Source organism: Corvus kubaryi, unplaced genomic scaffold (assembly GCF_017639235.1).
Source record: "Corvus kubaryi isolate FWS band 111438036 unplaced genomic scaffold, C.kubaryi_AGA036_p1.0 138, whole genome shotgun sequence".
Taxonomy (NCBI): domain Eukaryota; kingdom Metazoa; phylum Chordata; class Aves; order Passeriformes; family Corvidae; genus Corvus; species Corvus kubaryi.
The window spans coordinates 5,471,265-5,490,042 of NW_024580672.1; the positions used below are offsets into that span (position 1 = coordinate 5,471,265).

Genomic DNA, 18,778 nt, shown 5'->3' on the forward strand with positions numbered 1-18,778 from the left:
CGCCAAGGCAGCGCTGCGGCCAGAGCCGCCGCCACCCCGAGCGCCGCGGCAGCCGCGAGGTAACGGCGCGGGCCGGGCCGGGGGCGGCCGGGCAGCGCTGCTGGCGGGGCCGGGGCTGCGCCGCGGGCGGGCCGGGATGGGGGAGCGGAGCGGAGCGTGGTCGGCCGGGTCGGGTCGCGGCTCTGGCTTAGTGGCGAAGCCGGCCCGTGGGGCGTGGGTGGGAGACAGAGGGGCGCTGCTGGTGAGGTGCTGCTGCAGCCCGAGCCTACCTGTAGCCTCTGCTAGGCTTTTCTCGTCCTCCTGCCGTCCGTGCACACACACGCTTGTGGTTTAGCTTGCCAGTGCTAATTGGTGTCTTTATAAAAATCTGCATAAAAGGGTGTACGATGAACTAAGCAACAGAACCTAGCCAGGACAGATACAAGAAAAATGTTCAAAAGTCTAACAAGGTCCTTGTCCTTGGTGTCAGTGTCATCTTGTTAGTTTTTTTTTTTTTTTTTCTCATCATCTGTTGTGCAACCTTTCAAGTGTGTAAGCCACTTCTTGCTGATGTAACCAGCATACCCTATGTTGTTTCCCATAAGCAAGGCTTTCCTTGGGGTGAACAGCTTTATAGTTCAGTTTGGGTCGAAACTAAACAACCCTTTTCCCCACCATTTTTATTTTACTTATACAGGAAAAAAACTTGTGCAACTTGTTGAGCTTTCAGTGATAGGAAGAGGCAGAGAGGAAAGAACAATTCCCACTTCTTTAAACCTGTCTTTTGTAGCTCCAGTTTCTTAATAGGGTGACTCCCTGAGAAATCTACTACTGCTGTAGTGGTGGTCCTGCTAGTTATCACCCTCTCAGTCTTGGGAGGAAAGAAGTGCAGATGGTGGGAGGGGGGTGGTTGGTGGGATACCTCTACCTTCTCACAAAATTCAAGAAACTAGCAATGGATGTCTTTGTGGACAGGTCTTTCTCCTTGCTCTTTTAACCTGGTGAGCACCTTGGCTTTTCCCAGCATCACAGTAAATTTTTAGCATGTGTAATTGTTATTTTAATCACATTGACATCTCTGGAACAAACTTGTGCAGCAAACAAGATGCATGTGACTGGCCTTCATTTTCAATAAACACAGCCATTTTTCTTGCTGTGTTTCTTCACATGGATTCGTTTATAGGCTTTCTCTGCTGGCTTTTTTGGGTGGTAGCGGGATAAGCATGCTATGACTGAAGAACGTGGGCTTGAGTCTCTTTAAGTGATAACAGCTTCCATTTATAGTCCCGACTGTGTTGCAAAAGACAGTCACCATCATAGGTGAACTTGTTTTTGCCTCCTTAGATGCCCTTTGAGCAAGACTCATTTAGTTCAAGAACATACTTCTTGTTCTTAAAGGTTAGTTCTAAATCTGTGGGTTTCCGTGCCTTTGGGGACTACTTGATGTGTTCCGGTGCGGATGTCCATCCTTTTGGAAACTTGGCATGTGTATTGATTGGTGTGGTGTGCATGAACTTGCTTTTCCAAGACACTTTCTGGAGAAATTTTTGTTCACATGTCTCCTTCCTTCATGTTTCTGTGTTCTTTGTCTCAACAGATGGGAACTGCTCAAAACAATAGTGACCTCAAAAACCTCCATGCAGTGGAGCTTGACCTGTGTAACAAGGACATGATGTCAGACACATTTGATCACAGCATTATTTCTGTTGGAGAAGAAGAAGGAGCAGGCAATTTTCAACGTTCTGTTCCAACACAGGAGTCCCTGCGATGTCCTCGGGGCTCCGTTGTGAGTTTCCATAACATCCAGTACTCTGTTAAGCAGTCCAGTGGATTCCTTTGTAAACGGAAAACTGTGGAAAAGAAGATCCTTCATAATGTTAAGTAAGTGTTTGCTTAAATGAAATACTAGAGGGTAGGAATTAATCTGCTGCTGTGAACCAGTGACCTCATGTCACCTTCCAGATCCAGCTGTGCTGGTACAGAAATGACTGCCCTCCTGCCAGTCAGCAGTTCATGTGAGCACTTTGATTTGCTTTTAGGCAAAATAGCTGGAATATAACTGAAGCAGTTTCAGTTATTGATCTGAACAAATTAGGACCAAACTTTTGTGAACTCTTCTGCCAGAAGATCTGAGGGTTCCCTTAGCTACGGTTCAAGGTGCAGTCAGAGGAAATGAGCAATAGAGAGCAGTTGTTGCTTCTTTTCAAGACCCAGCTCAGCAGGGAAGACACTTAATTTCTGTCTTTTATGGATTGCTTTTTATGTCCAGTTCTGATTCTGTTCTGACTGGTAGTCTGGGACAGAAAGGAAAAATGCTTATTGATTTCAGATTTAAGAAGTTTTTAATCTCTGAAGTTTTCCTTTCAACAGCATTTTGTTCACACCTCACCTCTACTAAAAGCTGCATATGGATGGTCCTTGTAAATGTCCTTATTTGTAAACAACTCTTTCCTTCTTCCAGTGGCATTATGAAACCAGGCTTGAATGCTATCCTGGGGCCAACAGGGAGTGGGAAATCTTCGTGAGTACCTTCTGCTCCTTTAAATGGACAGTCAGCTGTTCAAAGTATATTTGGGATTCTGAGGGTTGGGGGAGATTTGAGGGATCTGCAGGATTAGACCTTTGCATGCCTGTGAGAAATCTGGTGATACAGTTTGACCTCCTGCCCCTCTGTCAGTTCTGCTGAAGTTCTTGCACTGTGACTGTGTCACACCCCATCTACTCCAGTTGGTGCTCTGTAGTACTGCAGTCATCTTTGGTGGTGGCCTGACTTAAGATACCAGGCAGAACTGGGGTGACTGGAGCTCAGATGTGGGCTCTGTCCTGACTGGTAACAGGGTGGGAATGGGGTACAAGCTCCCCTGGGGCATGGCAGATGACAGTCCCTCTGAACTCACTGCAACAAGACTTCCTTGAAGCTGCTAGGCCAGACCCCTCTCTGATAACTGACAGGAATGCAGTCTGTAGGATGCTCTGGATCCTTACCCCAACTTGGCCTGCTGGTGGGACTGCACATGTGCTTGAGTTGTTTGGATGAAGGCACACAGAAATACCATGTAGACTATCTCCATCCAGTGCTAATGCTGTTTTCTCTCCTGTGGTCAGAGAGGTCTTTGTCACTCTCTGACTGTAAGAATGTCAGACACTCTCAAATATGGCCAGAGTTCACACAGGTGTGTTTTTGTGGTAACCATTGATCTTCTTTTCTAAGGAGACTGCTGGTTAATCAGGATGCTTTCAAGAGCAGCACTTCATCAGGGCAGTTTACTTAGCTGGCAAACATGCTGGCCTCTGCATTGGCAGTAAGGAGGATCCAGTGATACATTAAAAAAAAATTACCTTATAGCATTAATCGTAACTCTAGTCTTGTTTATGCCCATATGGATTAATTTCCTTGAGATCAAAGGAGTTAGTTTTGTGCTCCCCTGGCTGGAGAGCAGCCTGCAACGACTCAGCAGGGTGCTTTTGTCCCTGTGCATTTGAGGTTATCTATAAATACACAGACCAAGTTTATGTCTGTGGGGGGTTGACTGTTGTGAATTGTGCGTGTCTGTACACTGCCATACTGCTGTGGCACACCGTGTGCTGGAAAATCCTGGATGTACACCAGACTTTCTGTACAAAGAGCTAAAGCCTGCAGAGTAGGGGAAGCCCCTTCCTGTGCCCTCTGGTTTGCAGCATGCTGAGAGCAGGCTGTAACTCAGTGCTGGCTGATGGTTCTTACCCAGTCAAGGGTAAAAGCAACAGTTATTGCAAAACCTAATGCCTGGTGTTTGTCTGAAGTCTCCTAGATGTGCTGGCTGCCAGAAAGGACCCAGCAGGTCTGTCTGGAGAAGTGCTTATAGATGGCATCCCACAACCTCCAAATTTCAAGTGCATCTCAGGATATGTTGTGCAGGTGAGTAACTGCTTTCTGCAAGGCCTGGGAGACCTTGGGATGGAAGACCACTTAAGATGAGGAAAGCAGGAACTACTAGTTTAGCAGTAATTTTCAGTGATCCCTACAGAGCCTAATTTGGTAACTCAGCTATTACACTATTCAGTTTTTATCTGGGATATGGAAGACAAGAAGATCCAACTGTTACTCTAGCTTAGTCAAGCACAGAGGTCTTTGTCTTCCCACGGCCACATGGATGCCCAAACTGCTGGGCTGCTGTGACTTGTCCTTTGGGCTCTGCCCTGAAAAGCTAGCAAAGATTTTTAAAAAAAGGAGGAAAAAAACCCGTGACACCCAAAAGCTCTTGTTGTTAAACTCAGAAGCAGTTCTAGCTGGCAGAAGTACCTTCAAACTATCAGACAATAATTCTAGGAAATAAGTAGATCCCTGCTGTTCTTCCTCTGATTCTAGCTGGCTGTGACAGAGGTTCATTCCACTCGGAGACAGGAAAAGCCAGCTGAATCTGCGGAAGTGGGTGGAGGCCTGGACCAATAATAGACCCTCAAAGCCCTGGGGAACTTGGGGAGAAGGGGATTCTTGGCAGCCATATGAGCAGCCGAATCTGGAAACCATCCAGGGTTCTGACTACAGGCAGATGTGACATAGGCAGCTGAAAACTGCCAGCTGGGGGGCTCTGGGAGGATCTGTGGGATGAGACTGGTGCTGAATCTTGATCCTGGAGGTCAAAGATCCCCACATCCTCAGTGGTTGATGAATAGCCTGTAAGTTTCTTGCAAGTGGTCCCAGTTTGAGACATTTGTCTCTCAAATGTCCAAAGCAACCAAACATAACCTTAAAATGATAAGCAACTTGGTGAAACATTAAATGGTCTCTCCCTGTTCTCACCCCATGCAGTACTCCCTGGCTCGATAAAGATGGACCAAAAACTACAAACAACGCTTAAGTCCTAAATACATACATAATTATAGAACCAGTTTTGTGCAGATAAGCATATACGCATGCTAAGTCATATGTTATCCCCATAAAACTGCTGGTGGTCTCTGCATTCATGCTGTGAGAGCGAATGTGTCATACCACTGTTGGTTATGTTTAGTATTAAGCTTAAATTCACAGTTTAGTTTCCAGTGTAGTTGTTTTGGTGGATCTGAGAGTGGAGAATGGGAGGCTAGGGTCAGAGACTGGGGGGTTGTGGGAAGGGAGGGGAAGGTATGAAATGCCAAAACCATCTTTGGCAGCAAAGCAGCACATTCTTGTCTTCCTCTGTTAACTCCAGTGCCAAACATGGTTGACTGGTGTATCATTTGTGCTACTGATGCACTACGTCTGATGTGGGCAGTGTCCCAAAGCAGGCAAGAATCTGCTGCCCTGCAGCTTAGGGGATGTCTTCCAAAGATGCCTGATGTAACAGGCATATTTCCCAGCAGCTACCCAGTGTTGCAGCCCTTTTCCTCATCATATGGTAGGATACAGAATTGGTACAAATATCAGAGTGGGGTGATGGAGAGGCATGGAGCTCTGGATGGACCTGATGATAAATCTCTGTTTGGCTCATGGTTGTTGCAGGTTGCTGTAGGCTGCCCAGGTCTGTCAGGTGGATAGATTTGATTCCCCCTCAAAGTGCACAACTGTTGGAAGTTTTGTAAAGGGGTAACCCTTAGAAAAAAGTCTTAGGTCCAAGAGATACACATAGTTAAGACATAGAAAAAATCAGGAGCGTCTTGGTGCAATATTCTTGCTTCTCTGAGAAGCTGCTGCCAGTGAGGAGCTGGGGAAAGCTCCTTGTTGGCAGCTGAACTCAGCAGGTGCTCTGGACCACAACAAGGTGTGGCTTGTAACTGGGAACAGAGCTGACCAGGGTGATGCCCTGAGTGTCTCTACCTTGAACACTGAATACTAGCAACGTCCTTTGGCTTAACTGTACAAAATGACTGCCTGCTCTGCCTCGCTTTGGCTAGTAAATAGAATGCATATGCAGTACAAAGTGGCAGTGTCTGCACTTGAACTTCTCAGCCTGAAAGCAGGCTGAGGTGGTGCTTGGTGTAAGCTGTGGGTCCTGCAGAGCTGCATTCTCCCCTTGGTTGCTACTGAAGGACTTTGAATTTCATGTCATGTAAAATTTGAAAGGGGAGTTGTCCTTCAGTCCATGTTCCACTGTGGTCTGCAAAAAGCTGATCTAGTGACTGCCACTAAGGGACTCTGGTGCCCACTCAGGCAGCTGAGGAGTTTTTCCAACTGTCCATTTGTACTTTCAGGATGATGTTGTCATGGGCACAATGACGGTGAGGGAGAACCTGCAATTCTCTGCTGCACTGCGTCTCCCCAGCTCCATCAGCATTAAAGAGAAGGAAGAGCGAGTCACCCAGATAATCAATGAGCTGGGATTAAGCAAAGTGGCTGATGCTAAGGTGAGCAGCGAGAACACCTTTCTCAGAAATCATACTACCTCTGGAAGCTGAGCTGCTTATCTCTGGGCTGTATGGTGTATGTAGTGCAGTTACAGGAAGCTAAACAGGAACCTGACTAAACCATACTGCATGCAAGAAATCAGTCTCCAGCTCAGGAGGGAGCTTGGAGAGAGGTATTTGTATTTGCTACTAAAAGGGGAAGGTTTTGAACCATGTCCAGCATGTTGTATAAATTCAGAAGGGAAGGAGTCGCTTAGTCATTGCATCTTGGAAAGTTGTTCCTTCACTTCCTGGCTTTGTGGGACAAGACGAGGAAATTGTTTTCTCATTTCTGAAAGCTCTGAGGGATGGAAGACTGGTCTGTGATAGAAAAGTTCTGTGCAGCTCTTGTATTAACAGGCAAGCTACCAACAAAAGGCATCCCCACACACCAATGCCTCCTCTGAATGTTGTGGCCTCATTCTGTCTCTTCCTTGTCAGTGTTATCCTTGTTCCCTGAAGTTATAAGGCACCTGATACCTCTGAAAATCAGGCTCAGCTTACTGCTACACAGTCCCTCACACTGAGTCGAACTCACCTGCTGCTGGCCCTAGAGTTCATTAAAGGGACTCTGAAAATGAAAACAGCTGCTGGGTGTGGAAAGCCCACAACTCCAGAGCATGTACTGACTGGGTCTTGTTGCAAGTACCTTATTTCTTCTGCTTGCAGGTAGGAACTGAATTGATCCGGGGAGTGTCCGGAGGGGAACGGAAGAGAACCAACATTGGGATGGAGCTCATCACAGAGCCACCAGTCCTTTTTCTGGATGAACCGACAACTGGCCTTGATGCCAGCACAGCCAATGCAGTACTCATCCTTCTGAAGAAGTAAGAATCAGTTCTTCAGGGCTGTGTTGCAATTTGGTTGTCAACTCATTAGTAAAAAAAGGAATGTTCTTATGACTGAGTAGCTAGTGCTCCTTTTTTTTGTTGTTGTTTTTTTAATAGCTAGACAAATAGACTCAGAAGTGGTAGTAAATGATTTGTTTGGGTCTTTTCCAAAGCCTTTTTAAGCTTATGGGAATCTTTCCACAGCAAGCATTGGATTGGAGCCCAAAAAGCAGATGTAGCTTGGACAGCTTCCCTTTGCCACAACAAGGGGTGGACTGGAAGGTCCGGCCTTGCAATCATAATTTCTTGGCTTTCCATCTGAGTCTATTACAAAGGCCCCCCCCGATAACAGTCTTGAACTCAGATCTAAGACTTCACCTGCAGATTTACCCTCAGTGTCCAGTGTTTAGGAGATGAACTGTCTTCTGACAATTAGAACAACGTTGCATGCCAGGAAGACAAAGAAGGCTTATTTAATGAGAATGACTTTCCAGTCCTCCTCCTGGGTTTGCGGCATGTTGTCTGGTTTTGCTTCTGGGGGTCACTTTGCTCTGCTGTTTGTGGATATCGGTCTTTGGTTGTCAAGGGTACTTGCTGGGCATCAGTGCTAAAGCACTTGAAAGAGCATCTGACAAACCTCAAGGGACACTTGTTTTGATTTTTCTTTAGAGTAAATCTTCAGCAAAAGACCTAAGAGGAATCTCAGCTGGCCAGACTTACACAGCCTGCTAAGTAATGCCTGGTGCTGCCATGGAGCACAGTAGTCAGGTTGAGATCTGGTGTAAAAAACATGTAAGGAGGGTTTATACACAGCTGTGGCCTCAGGCTTTGCTAGCTACAGACAACATCATACTCTGGCTACCTGGACTGCAGTGATGGTCTCCTGTAATGATGGGTGCTATCTTGAAGGTCTTGCAGACAGCATCTGACACAGTGACAGAGAAGGGGAAATGACAATTTTTGTGGGTCAAGACCCTGAGAAGTTGCGAAGTATTTGTCTTGGATTTGGATACTTGGGGTTTGCCTTCCTGAAATTCAAAGTGTGGTGTACTTAAGAGATGGTTTGTTTCTGTTTCAGGCTCTCCAGAAGAGGGAGAACCATCATATTTTCCATCCATCAGCCCCGCTATTCCATATTCAAGCTGTTTGACAGTCTGACATTACTGGCTTCGGGAAAGGTGCTGTACCATGGTCCTGCAAAGCAAGCCCTGGAGTACTTCAGTTCTATTGGTAAGTCTTCCATGCCAAGAGCAAAAGCAACTGGCTCATGAGTTAAATCTGTGTGTAAATTCTTACCCTAGCATGGGATAACCGTCCCATGCTTCTCTATCACTAAGATGTTAGAGACTGTACACATACAGTCTGAGCAGTGTTATGTTAGAAAAAAGACAGAATGAGAAACCCAAAAATTTTCAGATGAGAGCATGGCTCTCTCTTGCCTTTGTTTTGCCCTGCATGAGGACAAAAACCAAGAATCAGTTGGACATGTAGAAGCATGATGTCCAACAGACAAGGTAATACTTGTAGTTGTACCAGGTCTCGGTGGCAGATCTAGTGGTTTTTGAACCACAGCCTGCAGATTGGCAGCCATCTGTACAAATTGATCCAAAAATATGCTCTAGACTGAATGCAGATGGACAACCAAGAAAACAGAATTACGGTGTCTTAAGATGGGTTAATAGTTGCACTGTTGGGTGGCTGCCCTCTCTCCAAGTAAGCAGGATGAAGATGTCTGAAAATAGTGAACAGAGAATGTGGAGTGAACTTCCAGTCTGTAGATGCAACCATGGACACATTAGACTGTAAGCTTTCCTTGACTTTAAGGGAGGTGCTTTAACCAGTGTCAGTACTTCTGCTCCTCCTCTTAGTAGCTCACTTCCTTTCTCTCAGGGAAGCTGTAGAAGCATCTTTGGGTTTGTTTGTTTTTAATTTCCTCCTTGTCCCATAGTTAGAATGATATAAGAAGCTGCTCTTGGACAGCCCTTCCTCATCCTTGTGACCAGGGAAACAACAGCAAGAATTGAGTCTCTGGAAGAAGTATCTGAGTCTGTAGAAGAGACATCCAGGAACCTCTGCTGAGGAACTGTGTCTTTCAGAGTGGGATATGGTTAAACAGCACTGAGAAGGAGGCAAGAGTTGTCCATACTGAGCTGTGTAGAAGCAAGTTAGAGACTTCTCCTCACCTAAAATCAGTGAATAAGCAACTTTCAAACTCTTTAGATACCCTGGATTCACCACCTCCTAAGTCCTGTCAATCTACTGCTGTAAAGTAGCACTTAAAAAAAAGCAGTGAAGCCTTCTGGTAGCAGGGTTATGGAAAGGTGATACGGTATTAGACCTAACCTTCTAAGGTGTGCTCTGTGCAATACAAACACGTTGCATGTGTGGTTTTGGTTTGGTCTGTTCTGGTTATTTTTTAAGGATATGAATGTGAACCCTTCAACAATCCAGCTGACTTCTTCCTCGATGTCATAAATGGTGATTCAACTGCTGTGGCAGCAAGCAAGGAAGATCACAGACCTGTGGACACAGAAAAAGGTAAATTGTGAAGGAGAAATCCACTGCTGGCTAGTGTAGAAGGGAAATTGTATGTGGTGATGGCAAGCTCTTATTCTCTGGGTTTCCTTGAGCCTAAGAGCATTTCATTATCTTTTTATTTTTCCTACTAATATATATACTTTGTTTTTCTTTAAAGAGCTCAGAAAACTTTTAAGATTTTTTTTCACTTCAGTTTTATAGGAGAGCAATGACAAATATCAAAAATAAAAACAACAACCCTATGTGGAAAAGACTGGAAAAACTAGATCTGCTTAGTCTCAAGAGGCAGCTGACAGAAGTTTTCAGTCATGTAAGAGGCTGCTGCAGAGAAGCCAAGGTAGATAGGCTAGGGAGTGATGGATTTACAGGACAGTGAAAAAGACTGGAACTATTAGAGGACAAATTCTCTAGCAATATAGTGAGTGAAATGTTTGGAAATACTTGTTTGGGGATACTGTAGTACATCGTTGACTGAAGGATTATAAGGGAACAGATTTTGTAAAGCACTTTTCAGTAATGTGAATCAGAGCAAACATTGATTTTGCCCAAATTCAATGAAACAAAGGTTTTCTGGTGCCTTGTTTTAAGAGTATGACTGTTTTGTGCCAGAAGGAATGGGCAGATTAGCTAGGTTCGATTAAAAATGCAGGAAAAACCTTTCACTCAAGCTGTCCTCCTAAACTCAGAGCTAGAGGCTTGAACAACTCAAATTCTCTGGGCATTTCTGCCTTTCTTCAGCCTCCAGAACTGCTAAGCATATTGATGGGCCATATCTGAAGGTCAGGTTGATAGGGAATCACAAGCCGTATCTTGTTTTTCTCACTCAGAAGTGAGGAGTGAAAATGGAGTGGCAGAAGACAACGTGGATAGCAGTGTGGTGGATGTGCTGCACCAGAAATATCTCAGCTCCAGCCTGTATCAGAGCACAAAGGAAGCACTGGGGAAAGTGGAGCTTGGACGGGGAAGCAAGCAGAGACTATCCAAGCAGGAGCATGAGATTACCTATGCAAATGGATTCCTCACTCAGCTGTACTGGGTGTCCAAGCGTTCCCTGAAAAATCTCATCAGGAACCCACAGGCCTCCATTGCACAAGTAGGTAACAATTGCTAAAAGTCTCAGACTCTTGCTGCTCTCAGTCCCATGATCTGCAGTTTGTAGGACAGACTCTTGTTTTCAAAGGCAGATGGGGAAACAGAAAAGTCCTGTGCCACTGCCATGTAAGTGGAGTGAGATGCTCAGCTACCTTTGTGGCCTTTGGAAAAAACCTCTGGTTTAGTTTAGCTAAGGACTATTGCACTGAAGTTTGAGGAGGGCATAAAGTGCTCCATTCTCTGGTTCACATGGGGATCTTCTAGGGTGATGTTAATTTTGTGCCTCACTTTAAATTTTAAACTCGGTTATTCTATAAGAGTGTTTCTGCTAAACTCTCCTAGCCAAAGAACAAAGTAGGAAAGTGAAGAGGATAAAATCTGAAAAACTCATAAGGATTTGAATTGTGTGTGTCATAGGTATACATTGCCTCACCAAGAGCAAGGCTTTAGGCAGGTGTGAATCTTAAACCCTGCAGATGACTTAATGTTAGTTCCTAACTTTTTTACTTATCTGAAGGACTTCCTTTTTCCTTTCTTCTTTCCACTTCCAGATTGCAGTGACTGTAATTCTAGCCTTGGTTGTGGGTGCTATCTTTTTTGGTGTAAAACTGGACCGAAGTGGCATTCAGAATCGGTAAGATGAAAAGCCACAGCTTTGCTCATTTTTCTATCTGTAGCAGTCAGGTTTGAGGCACAGGGAAGGAAGGCCTTGGGATCCACTTGGACCCAAGGAGGGTTGGGTTCACAAGCCTCAGAGCACTGCAGCATGGAATTGCAAAGGTTCCTAAAGGGGCCACAGTTCTGCCAGGCTTGCACATAAGTACAAAGGGGATGTAAAAGGAACGATAAAGGATACAGCTAAGATTTACAGTAGCACAATTAAATATCCATTCTGTGGACAGAGAAAAGCACTGACTTGATGGTATGATGATGTCTGAGGCTGACAGTGTTTGATCTGGTTGTTCCCTCGCTGTTGCAGTGTTCTGTTTTGCCTTCTAGGGTTGGATCCTTGTTTTTTGTCACCACAAACCAGTGTTTTTCCAGTGTCTCTGCAATTGAGCTATTCATCAGAGACAAGAAACTATTTGTGTAAGTAGTAAGGCACTTGGACGGTCTCATACCCTGGAACAAGATGGGGGAGTATCTTACACGCTAAACAAAATTATTACCACCAAAGACTTCATTGCTCCCTTGCAACATCAGATTGTAATAGTAATGCTAAATTAGTCTATAGAGCAGGGAGCTGAAATGCTAAGAGCTGCGGGAAGGAGGAAATGCTTTTACTTGCTTGCTGTGTGACAGTTTACTGGAGCTGGTTTTCCAACCCACTTCTGGTAACAGCTGGTTTTGAAGTCTGCATGTGAATCCTGCAGACTGTGAACCCTTCCTGCCCTCTTGCTCACAAGGGTTGAAAGACTGTCTTGCAATGGTCCTAAAATGGCAAGACTGTGCAAAAATGAAGGGAGAGTTCCTGGAAAAACTTTGCAAGGGATGCTCAGATGAAGGGGGCTGCTGTCTGGCTTACAAGAGCTTGCTAATAATCAAGCGCATCCCTCTGTTTAGAAGGATGTGCTCAGTTATTACATTCTTGTTATAAATAATTACTTTAATATGTAATTATATATAGTTACTGCATTTATTACTTTACTTATAATATTATGTATAATATCTGTATAATTATTCTTTATATTTTTATATATATACATATATATATGTGTTTGTATGTGTGTATCTGTGTGTAAATGCATGTAGATACAGTATACATACATGTATATATACATACATGTTGAAAGTGTCATTTGGAGGCGCCTCCACCTCATGCAGTGGGAGGGCAAGAGACAGATCCTATGCAGTAAAGAGGAAACTGGAGATTTATGCCTGGAATGTACATGTCCACCCACAGGCTGCTCAGAGCAGCTTAGTATTGATCCTAACAACTGCTCAGGAGTGAAATTCCCCCAAGCTGCCATTTCTTGCTAGTCTGCCCTGCTTCTCAGTGTAGTTTACCAGCTATGTCAATGGGGATTCAGGCACCTCACCAGTTAAAGCATCTTTTCATGAGCTCCATTAAGCAGCAAAACAATCATAATGACATTTAATTGCCCTGTGAACTGGGTTGATGTTCCAAAGGTGTTTTCCCATTGTTGGGTATCATTCCTTCTTCCCTGGAAGCAGCTATATGAGTTAGCAGCAGATGAAGTGTTCCTCCAGTTTATAGCAGTCTAACGCTTCCCTGTGCTCTTGTGTTAAGGATCTTTTTCTTTGAAAAGAGATTTAGGAGATTTTTTCTGGTATTTTACACAGCAGTCACACAGCCTTTCATTCACTTTCCGTGGAAGGGGTGTCAGTTTGACTGCAGGGTCTGTGAGACAGATCAGCCCTTACTTTACAGAGTGATCAGGGAGAGCACAGAGAATATGAGCAATTTGCATAGAGAGGAGTCAGTGGCAGAAAGAGCAGAAAACAAATCAGGATAAACCAAACATGCACTCTGAGCCCGCTTCCCACAGAAACTCTAAACCTGTACAACTCCCCTCCTTCCTGTCCTCGCAGCCATCAGTACACCAGTGGATATTACCGTGTGTCTGCCTACTTCCTGGCCTTGATGATAGGAGATCTGCTGCCCATGAGAACTACGCCAGCCATCATATTCTCATGCATCAGTTACTGGATGATTGGTAAAGAATTGATGCTTTCATTGAACCTGTCGTCTTCCAACACATTTGATTTCTGACATAGCCAGAGCTTAATTCCTGTATCTATAACATACTACTACTTGAACCTTCAACTGATTTAAGTGCTTGGCATCATAACTTTGGAGGACTCTGGGGCAGGGGCAGAGACAGCAGCAATCTAAGACAGGGACCTGCCCGACAACGTGTTTTGGTAATGCTCTGTGGGCCTTTGAAGCATGCATAGTTCCTGCCAACTCCAAACTTGGTTTTCCTTCCTGACATGCCTGTCTTGTATAGGATTCCTCTCTGGAATTCATAATGTGGTTGTTTACTGGACTCTTACCTTTCTGTTTTTTGACAGGATACCAAGCTGTTGCAGGGCGGTTCTTCTTCTTCATGCTGACTCTGGTACTGGTGTCCTACACTGCCACAGCCATGTCCCTGGCTATCAGTGCTGGGATGGATGTGGTGGCTGTGGCCAATCTGCTCATCACTATTTGTTTTGTCCTGATGCTTGTAAGTATATAAGGGGGTGTGCACTCCTCCTGGAGGGGAGCAAAAAGCTGAGACCAGCTGAGAGGATTGGGTTGAGCTAGCCCTAGGCAGGCTAAACTATCCATAGTCCAGTGGCATGTCAGCCCCTTGCTTGTGATTTTATGGTCACTATAGGGTCAAAGATATACTTCTGCCAGCTTGTAGTCTAAGGGTCAGATCACTGCTCAGGTGCAGTTCAGTAGTTGTGATGCCACCAGAACTTTGCAAACAGTGTGCCCCAAACAAGTGTTGTTTGTTTTTATTAAATTGTCCTTACAAAGATGGATTTAAAAAAAATCTTGCATTTCCAGTATTAGAAATATAAGTGGTCAACTAGATCATTTAAAAGGAAAAAGTCCTGAAATAAACTTCAGATCTGTTGATTTTTTTGCATTAATTTTTGCTGCCTAAGTGGGATTAGAAGTTGAAAACCCTCTCTTTTTTTAATTCAGTATTGCCCTTGGGTTCAAGAAATTACTTTAATACTCTTCCCCAATTTTTTAAGGAAGAGAACAAGAGAGAGAGGAATCTTGACTACTCATGAGAGCTGTGAATTCTTTTTCAAAGAGGTGGTGCTGGTGATGGAACTTCTTGACTGTCAGACCTACCAAGTTACATACTTCTTGTTAGGTGATTCCTGGTCACTGTCTGTGTGCATACTCTGAGCCACAGTCCATCCCTTATTCCTTGATTTGCAATTCAATCTGCTTTTGCAATATGCCAAGTAATAGTATCCTGCTTCAACTTCTTGCTGTGGGTGAGAAGTGTGCATGTGTAGTCAAGGGCAGCTGATGTACATTGAGTTATGTCACAGTATATAAGGAGTGACAGTCACGAGTGAAAGTCAGTGGAGTAAGCACAAGATCACTTGTGATGAAGCAGAGGCTGAAGTGTCATGTTTAGCTGTGAAGACTGCTTGTGCTAAGAAGTAAAAGCAAATCTTTTTCCAGACAAGAGAAAGCATGGATGAAAGATGTAGGACAGAGGGGAAGACTGAAACAATAACACCCCAAGTTCCCCGTTCTTCTCATTTTTGATTCTCCACTTTTTTATCTCCCAGTCATCCCTCTTTAGCCTCTGGCTAGCTCTACCATAGGACAGTCCTCCTGAGTAAGAAGTTGTGATCATGCTTCTTAGCCCACATGTGGATGTAAAAAACCTTTCTGACCTCTTTGCAAGCAGTTCAGCTGAAGTACTTGGGTATGCTGTTGGGTCAGCAGCCTGGGAGTGCTGCAAGGCTCCAACCCATGTCTGTGGGTACAGGCATGACAACAGTAGTAGGTCCATCAGTCCCAGGGCACCTCTGCTGGGAACTGCAGCATCTGTGCAGGAATGGTATTATTTGCAGTAAACAGAGTTTGTGACTCATCAATCTCTTCTGTTCTATTTCAGATCTTTTCAGGCCTCTTAGTGAACCTCCCTTCAGTAATGGGCTGGCTGAACTGGCTCAAGTACTTCAGCATCCCCCGATACGGCCTCACTGTGAGTAGAAAGTAGCATTGGTCTCCTCTGAGTAATGTAGCCACACTGCTGCTTCCTGGAGAGGCTTTGAGTATAAAGTGAAGTTCTCTAAAAAGCCAGGTTTGGTTTGTTTCATTGCATGAACATGGTAAAAAAGAGAACAAACCAGCCAGCCTCAAAATAGAAGCAAAAGTTAGAACTCTGTGTGAGAGCTGGAAGTCTCAGAGACTGAAAAAACACTTTGTGCTACAGAATTAGTGCTGCTTGGACAGCAGCAGAGCAAACTGTCCAGTGAGGCACTAATTCCTAGCCTGAATAGTTGATCCCTGTGGTTTCGAATAAAATAAAATATGATACAGCCTCTCCAGACACTACTGTATGGGTGGCCAGTCTGAGACCAATGAATTTACAGCTGGTTAAAGGATTTACTATAATGCCCAAGTGTCTCAGTCTTCAGTGTGGCTTCCTCTGAAGTGGAATTTGACTTTTCTGAGTGGTAAGGATCTAAGGGTGCAGCTGCTTGGAACACAGTAAATAGGTAGAGCAGGTCACAGGTGGGAGTTGTTTCCATCTCCTGTTTTCATCCTGGCCAAGCCTCTTTGGAAGGAATAGTGTCCTACTTTGAGTAAAAATGACTGAAATGAATGCTGGAGCTGGTGCAGGGTGGGAGATGTGTGAGACCTCATTGTTTGGGTATCACTGAGGTATTTTATCAGTGGTACTCAATGTGGAAGTGTCCTCTGAGGTAGCAGTGAGTGCAGGATGCCAGTGCTAGGGAACCTTTCACCTCTTGCCTTGGCTGACTGTGCCACGCCTTCAGTGTGGTGGTGCTGGGGTGTCTGCCTGCAGCCACATGGTTTTCTGGATCAGTAGATTGACCCAGGTGAAAGTGGATGAACAGGAACTTGTAGCTGGAAAGACAGCAACCCATGGCTAAGTAACTTTGAAGCCAAGGCCTGGGACACCAAACTCTGCATGTAGAACTTGGAGCAGTTCCTAAGAAAGGCAGTGATTAAGAGCCTGAAAATAAAAAGGAACATGAACATATGATTCCAAGAATGGTGGTATGTGTATTCTAATAATCAAGTTCCTTTGAAGTGTTTCAGTTTTAATACCCCAAACCACAAACTCTGCAAAAATCTGGTGTCTGCCTCTTTCCCTAGGCTCTTCAGGTGAATGAGTATAGAGATCTCTACTTCTGTGGTGAAAAGAATCCAAATGCAACAGTGTTTGTGGGAGATACAGGCAGTTGTCCCCCTAGTATTTCAGAGGAAATGTAAGTAACTCATGGTGGTTCTGGGCCTGAATTGTGATGACTCGCTTAAAGGGAAGTCTGACTGTGTCAAATTTTTATACTGTTCACAGAATAACCACTTACAAGCCAATCTCAACATGTTCCAAAGTAATGTATTTTAGGATTATATAGTAAACCTCCACAGTTACCCAAGAGTGAAGTAGGGATGAAACTTTACTTGAAGAAATAGGCAGATGCACTAAATTAAGTTTTGTATTTGATAACCTAGCCCTGACTGACCAGTTTTCCTAAACAAATCCAGGGTCACGTAACAATGGGAATGCAATGTGTGGACAGCTACAGAGTTGCTGGAAAGCAGTAGACCTGTGATCAGAAACATGCCTCCCCCACAGAGCTTGTTTGTAAATATTAACCTTCCTGCAGGTACAGCAGAGAGCAGAGGTATCTCTCTCTCAGTGCCCCATTTGGCCGCATTGGAAATACTCTTGGCTACTGATACCTTAAGCAGTGCAAGTGTTTCATGACATGTGCCAGAAAGATGGCAAACTGAGTATTTTGCAGGGAACAGTGCAGTGCTCTGTTTCCATGGCTTTTGGACTTCCAGTGATTGTTGTGCAAAACTAATGCTTCTGTACTTACCATGGTTTAAGGTGGTTCTGAGGTTTGCTCATAAATTGCCAGTTATCTATAAAGAATGATTAGATTACTACTGAAAAATTACGAGAACCAGAGATGTAGATTTGTCCCTTAAGCTTTATTTGGTGATGGGTTATGAAGTTTCTCTATTTCTATCACCTGTTTGGCAGAGTTGAGGGTAGAAGGATCTTTGTGGAACAGGAATAAAAGTAAGTACCTGAAGATGTGTACCACACAGTAATATGAACTTGTGCCCCATGCTTTTCTGCAGGTGTTCTGGTGAAGCATACCTGTGCAGCCAAGGAATCGCCCCTACCAGCTGGGCAATGTGGGAAAACATAGTGGCTCTCTTCTGCATGACTGTTATCTTCCTTATCATTGCCTATGCAAAACTCCGGTTTATGAGGAAGTTCACATAGACTCCTGTGGTGCCTTGCCCTGCAGCTTCTCAGGTGTTAAAACTGAAAAGCTTGTTAGGGCCTACTGGAGACTGCCAAAATGTTTCAGCTGACTTTGCTGGACTTTAGATGGGAACCCTGTCCCCCTGTTTCTGGAGCATGATCTCCACAGGACTGTGATTGTGGGTTTTAAGAAGAAATGCATTAATGTACATTGCGTAAGTGATTTTTTCTAAGAAAGTATAATTCTCGTAATTCCTTAGGTACGTATCAAATTTTATATTGGAAACCATTATTATTCTGTGGCCAGCTTCTACGCAAAATATTCCATTGAACATATGAGCTTCTCCATCTCAGAAGGTGGAAGGTGATGGTGGCATTTATGGATTGATGTATTGTCCCTTTTTAGTGTCTGTCACATCTGAGGAGAGACACAGACCATTCGCAGTGTGTTGGAGATGCATTTGAGTTTGAAGTCAGTACAGAGATCAAGCACTCAGTGCCAGGAAAGAACAGTTATACTTCTAGTAGTTTCTCAGTGGAAGTTACTTCAGAAATAACTTTAGCTTCATTAAAAACTAAACAGCAGTGGTGTAAGACATCTCCCCTAAGAAAAGAAATATATACTGTTGTACTGTAAAAGAAAGAAACAAAAAACAAACCAAAAAACTTGCCCCCCACTGTGAACAGCAAGAAATATATTTACTACCTAAAAGGAGGAGAGGAAATGCCCTTTTTCTTTATTTTTTTTTCTAAATAAAAATTTGTATACTTACTACTGGCAGAGGTTTTTAACAACAGACTTAATTATTTGCTGCACTATCTCTATATAGTGCTACTTACACTGGACTGAAAAAAACCTATGTAGACACTTCTGTGGCAACTACAGCAACAGATACCACAATCCCCACAGGATAGACTATCTTGCCGGTACTTGTATCCTCACCACCTCATCAGCAACAGAAGAGATGCTTTTAAATCGCATTAAGACCTGTAAGCGGTTCAGCTAAGCCAAAGGAAAACATCCTCAAACACAGG

General features: G+C 44.1%; 1 protein-coding gene across 3 annotated transcripts in view; it reads left to right on the forward strand.

Moving 5' to 3' along the window:
- Window positions 1-18,515, forward strand: part of LOC121659982 (broad substrate specificity ATP-binding cassette transporter ABCG2-like) — a 19,406-nt gene extending 891 nt beyond the window's left edge. The window contains exons 1-16 of one of the 3 annotated variants that reach the window (XM_042018799.1): window positions 7-59; window positions 1,577-1,860; window positions 2,441-2,500; window positions 3,763-3,877; window positions 6,130-6,282; window positions 6,991-7,148; window positions 8,230-8,381; window positions 9,573-9,689; window positions 10,517-10,782; window positions 11,333-11,415; window positions 11,781-11,870; window positions 13,335-13,459; window positions 13,818-13,972; window positions 15,383-15,472; window positions 16,615-16,727; window positions 17,614-18,515. In XM_042018799.1, coding sequence (XP_041874733.1) covers window positions 1,577-1,860; window positions 2,441-2,500; window positions 3,763-3,877; window positions 6,130-6,282; window positions 6,991-7,148; window positions 8,230-8,381; window positions 9,573-9,689; window positions 10,517-10,782; window positions 11,333-11,415; window positions 11,781-11,870; window positions 13,335-13,459; window positions 13,818-13,972; window positions 15,383-15,472; window positions 16,615-16,727; window positions 17,614-17,761 — 2,109 coding nt within the window. In that variant the 5' untranslated portion in view covers window positions 7-59 and the 3' untranslated portion in view covers window positions 17,762-18,515. Of the gene's footprint in view, window positions 1-6; window positions 60-1,308; window positions 1,378-1,576; window positions 1,861-2,440; window positions 2,501-3,762; window positions 3,878-6,129; window positions 6,283-6,990; window positions 7,149-8,229; window positions 8,382-9,572; window positions 9,690-10,516; window positions 10,783-11,332; window positions 11,416-11,780; window positions 11,871-13,334; window positions 13,460-13,817; window positions 13,973-15,382; window positions 15,473-16,614; window positions 16,728-17,613 lie in introns of those variants that run through there. The other 2 variants (XM_042018798.1, XM_042018800.1) reach the window with 2 other exon arrangements.
- The last annotated feature ends 263 nt before the right edge of the window (window positions 18,516-18,778 follow it).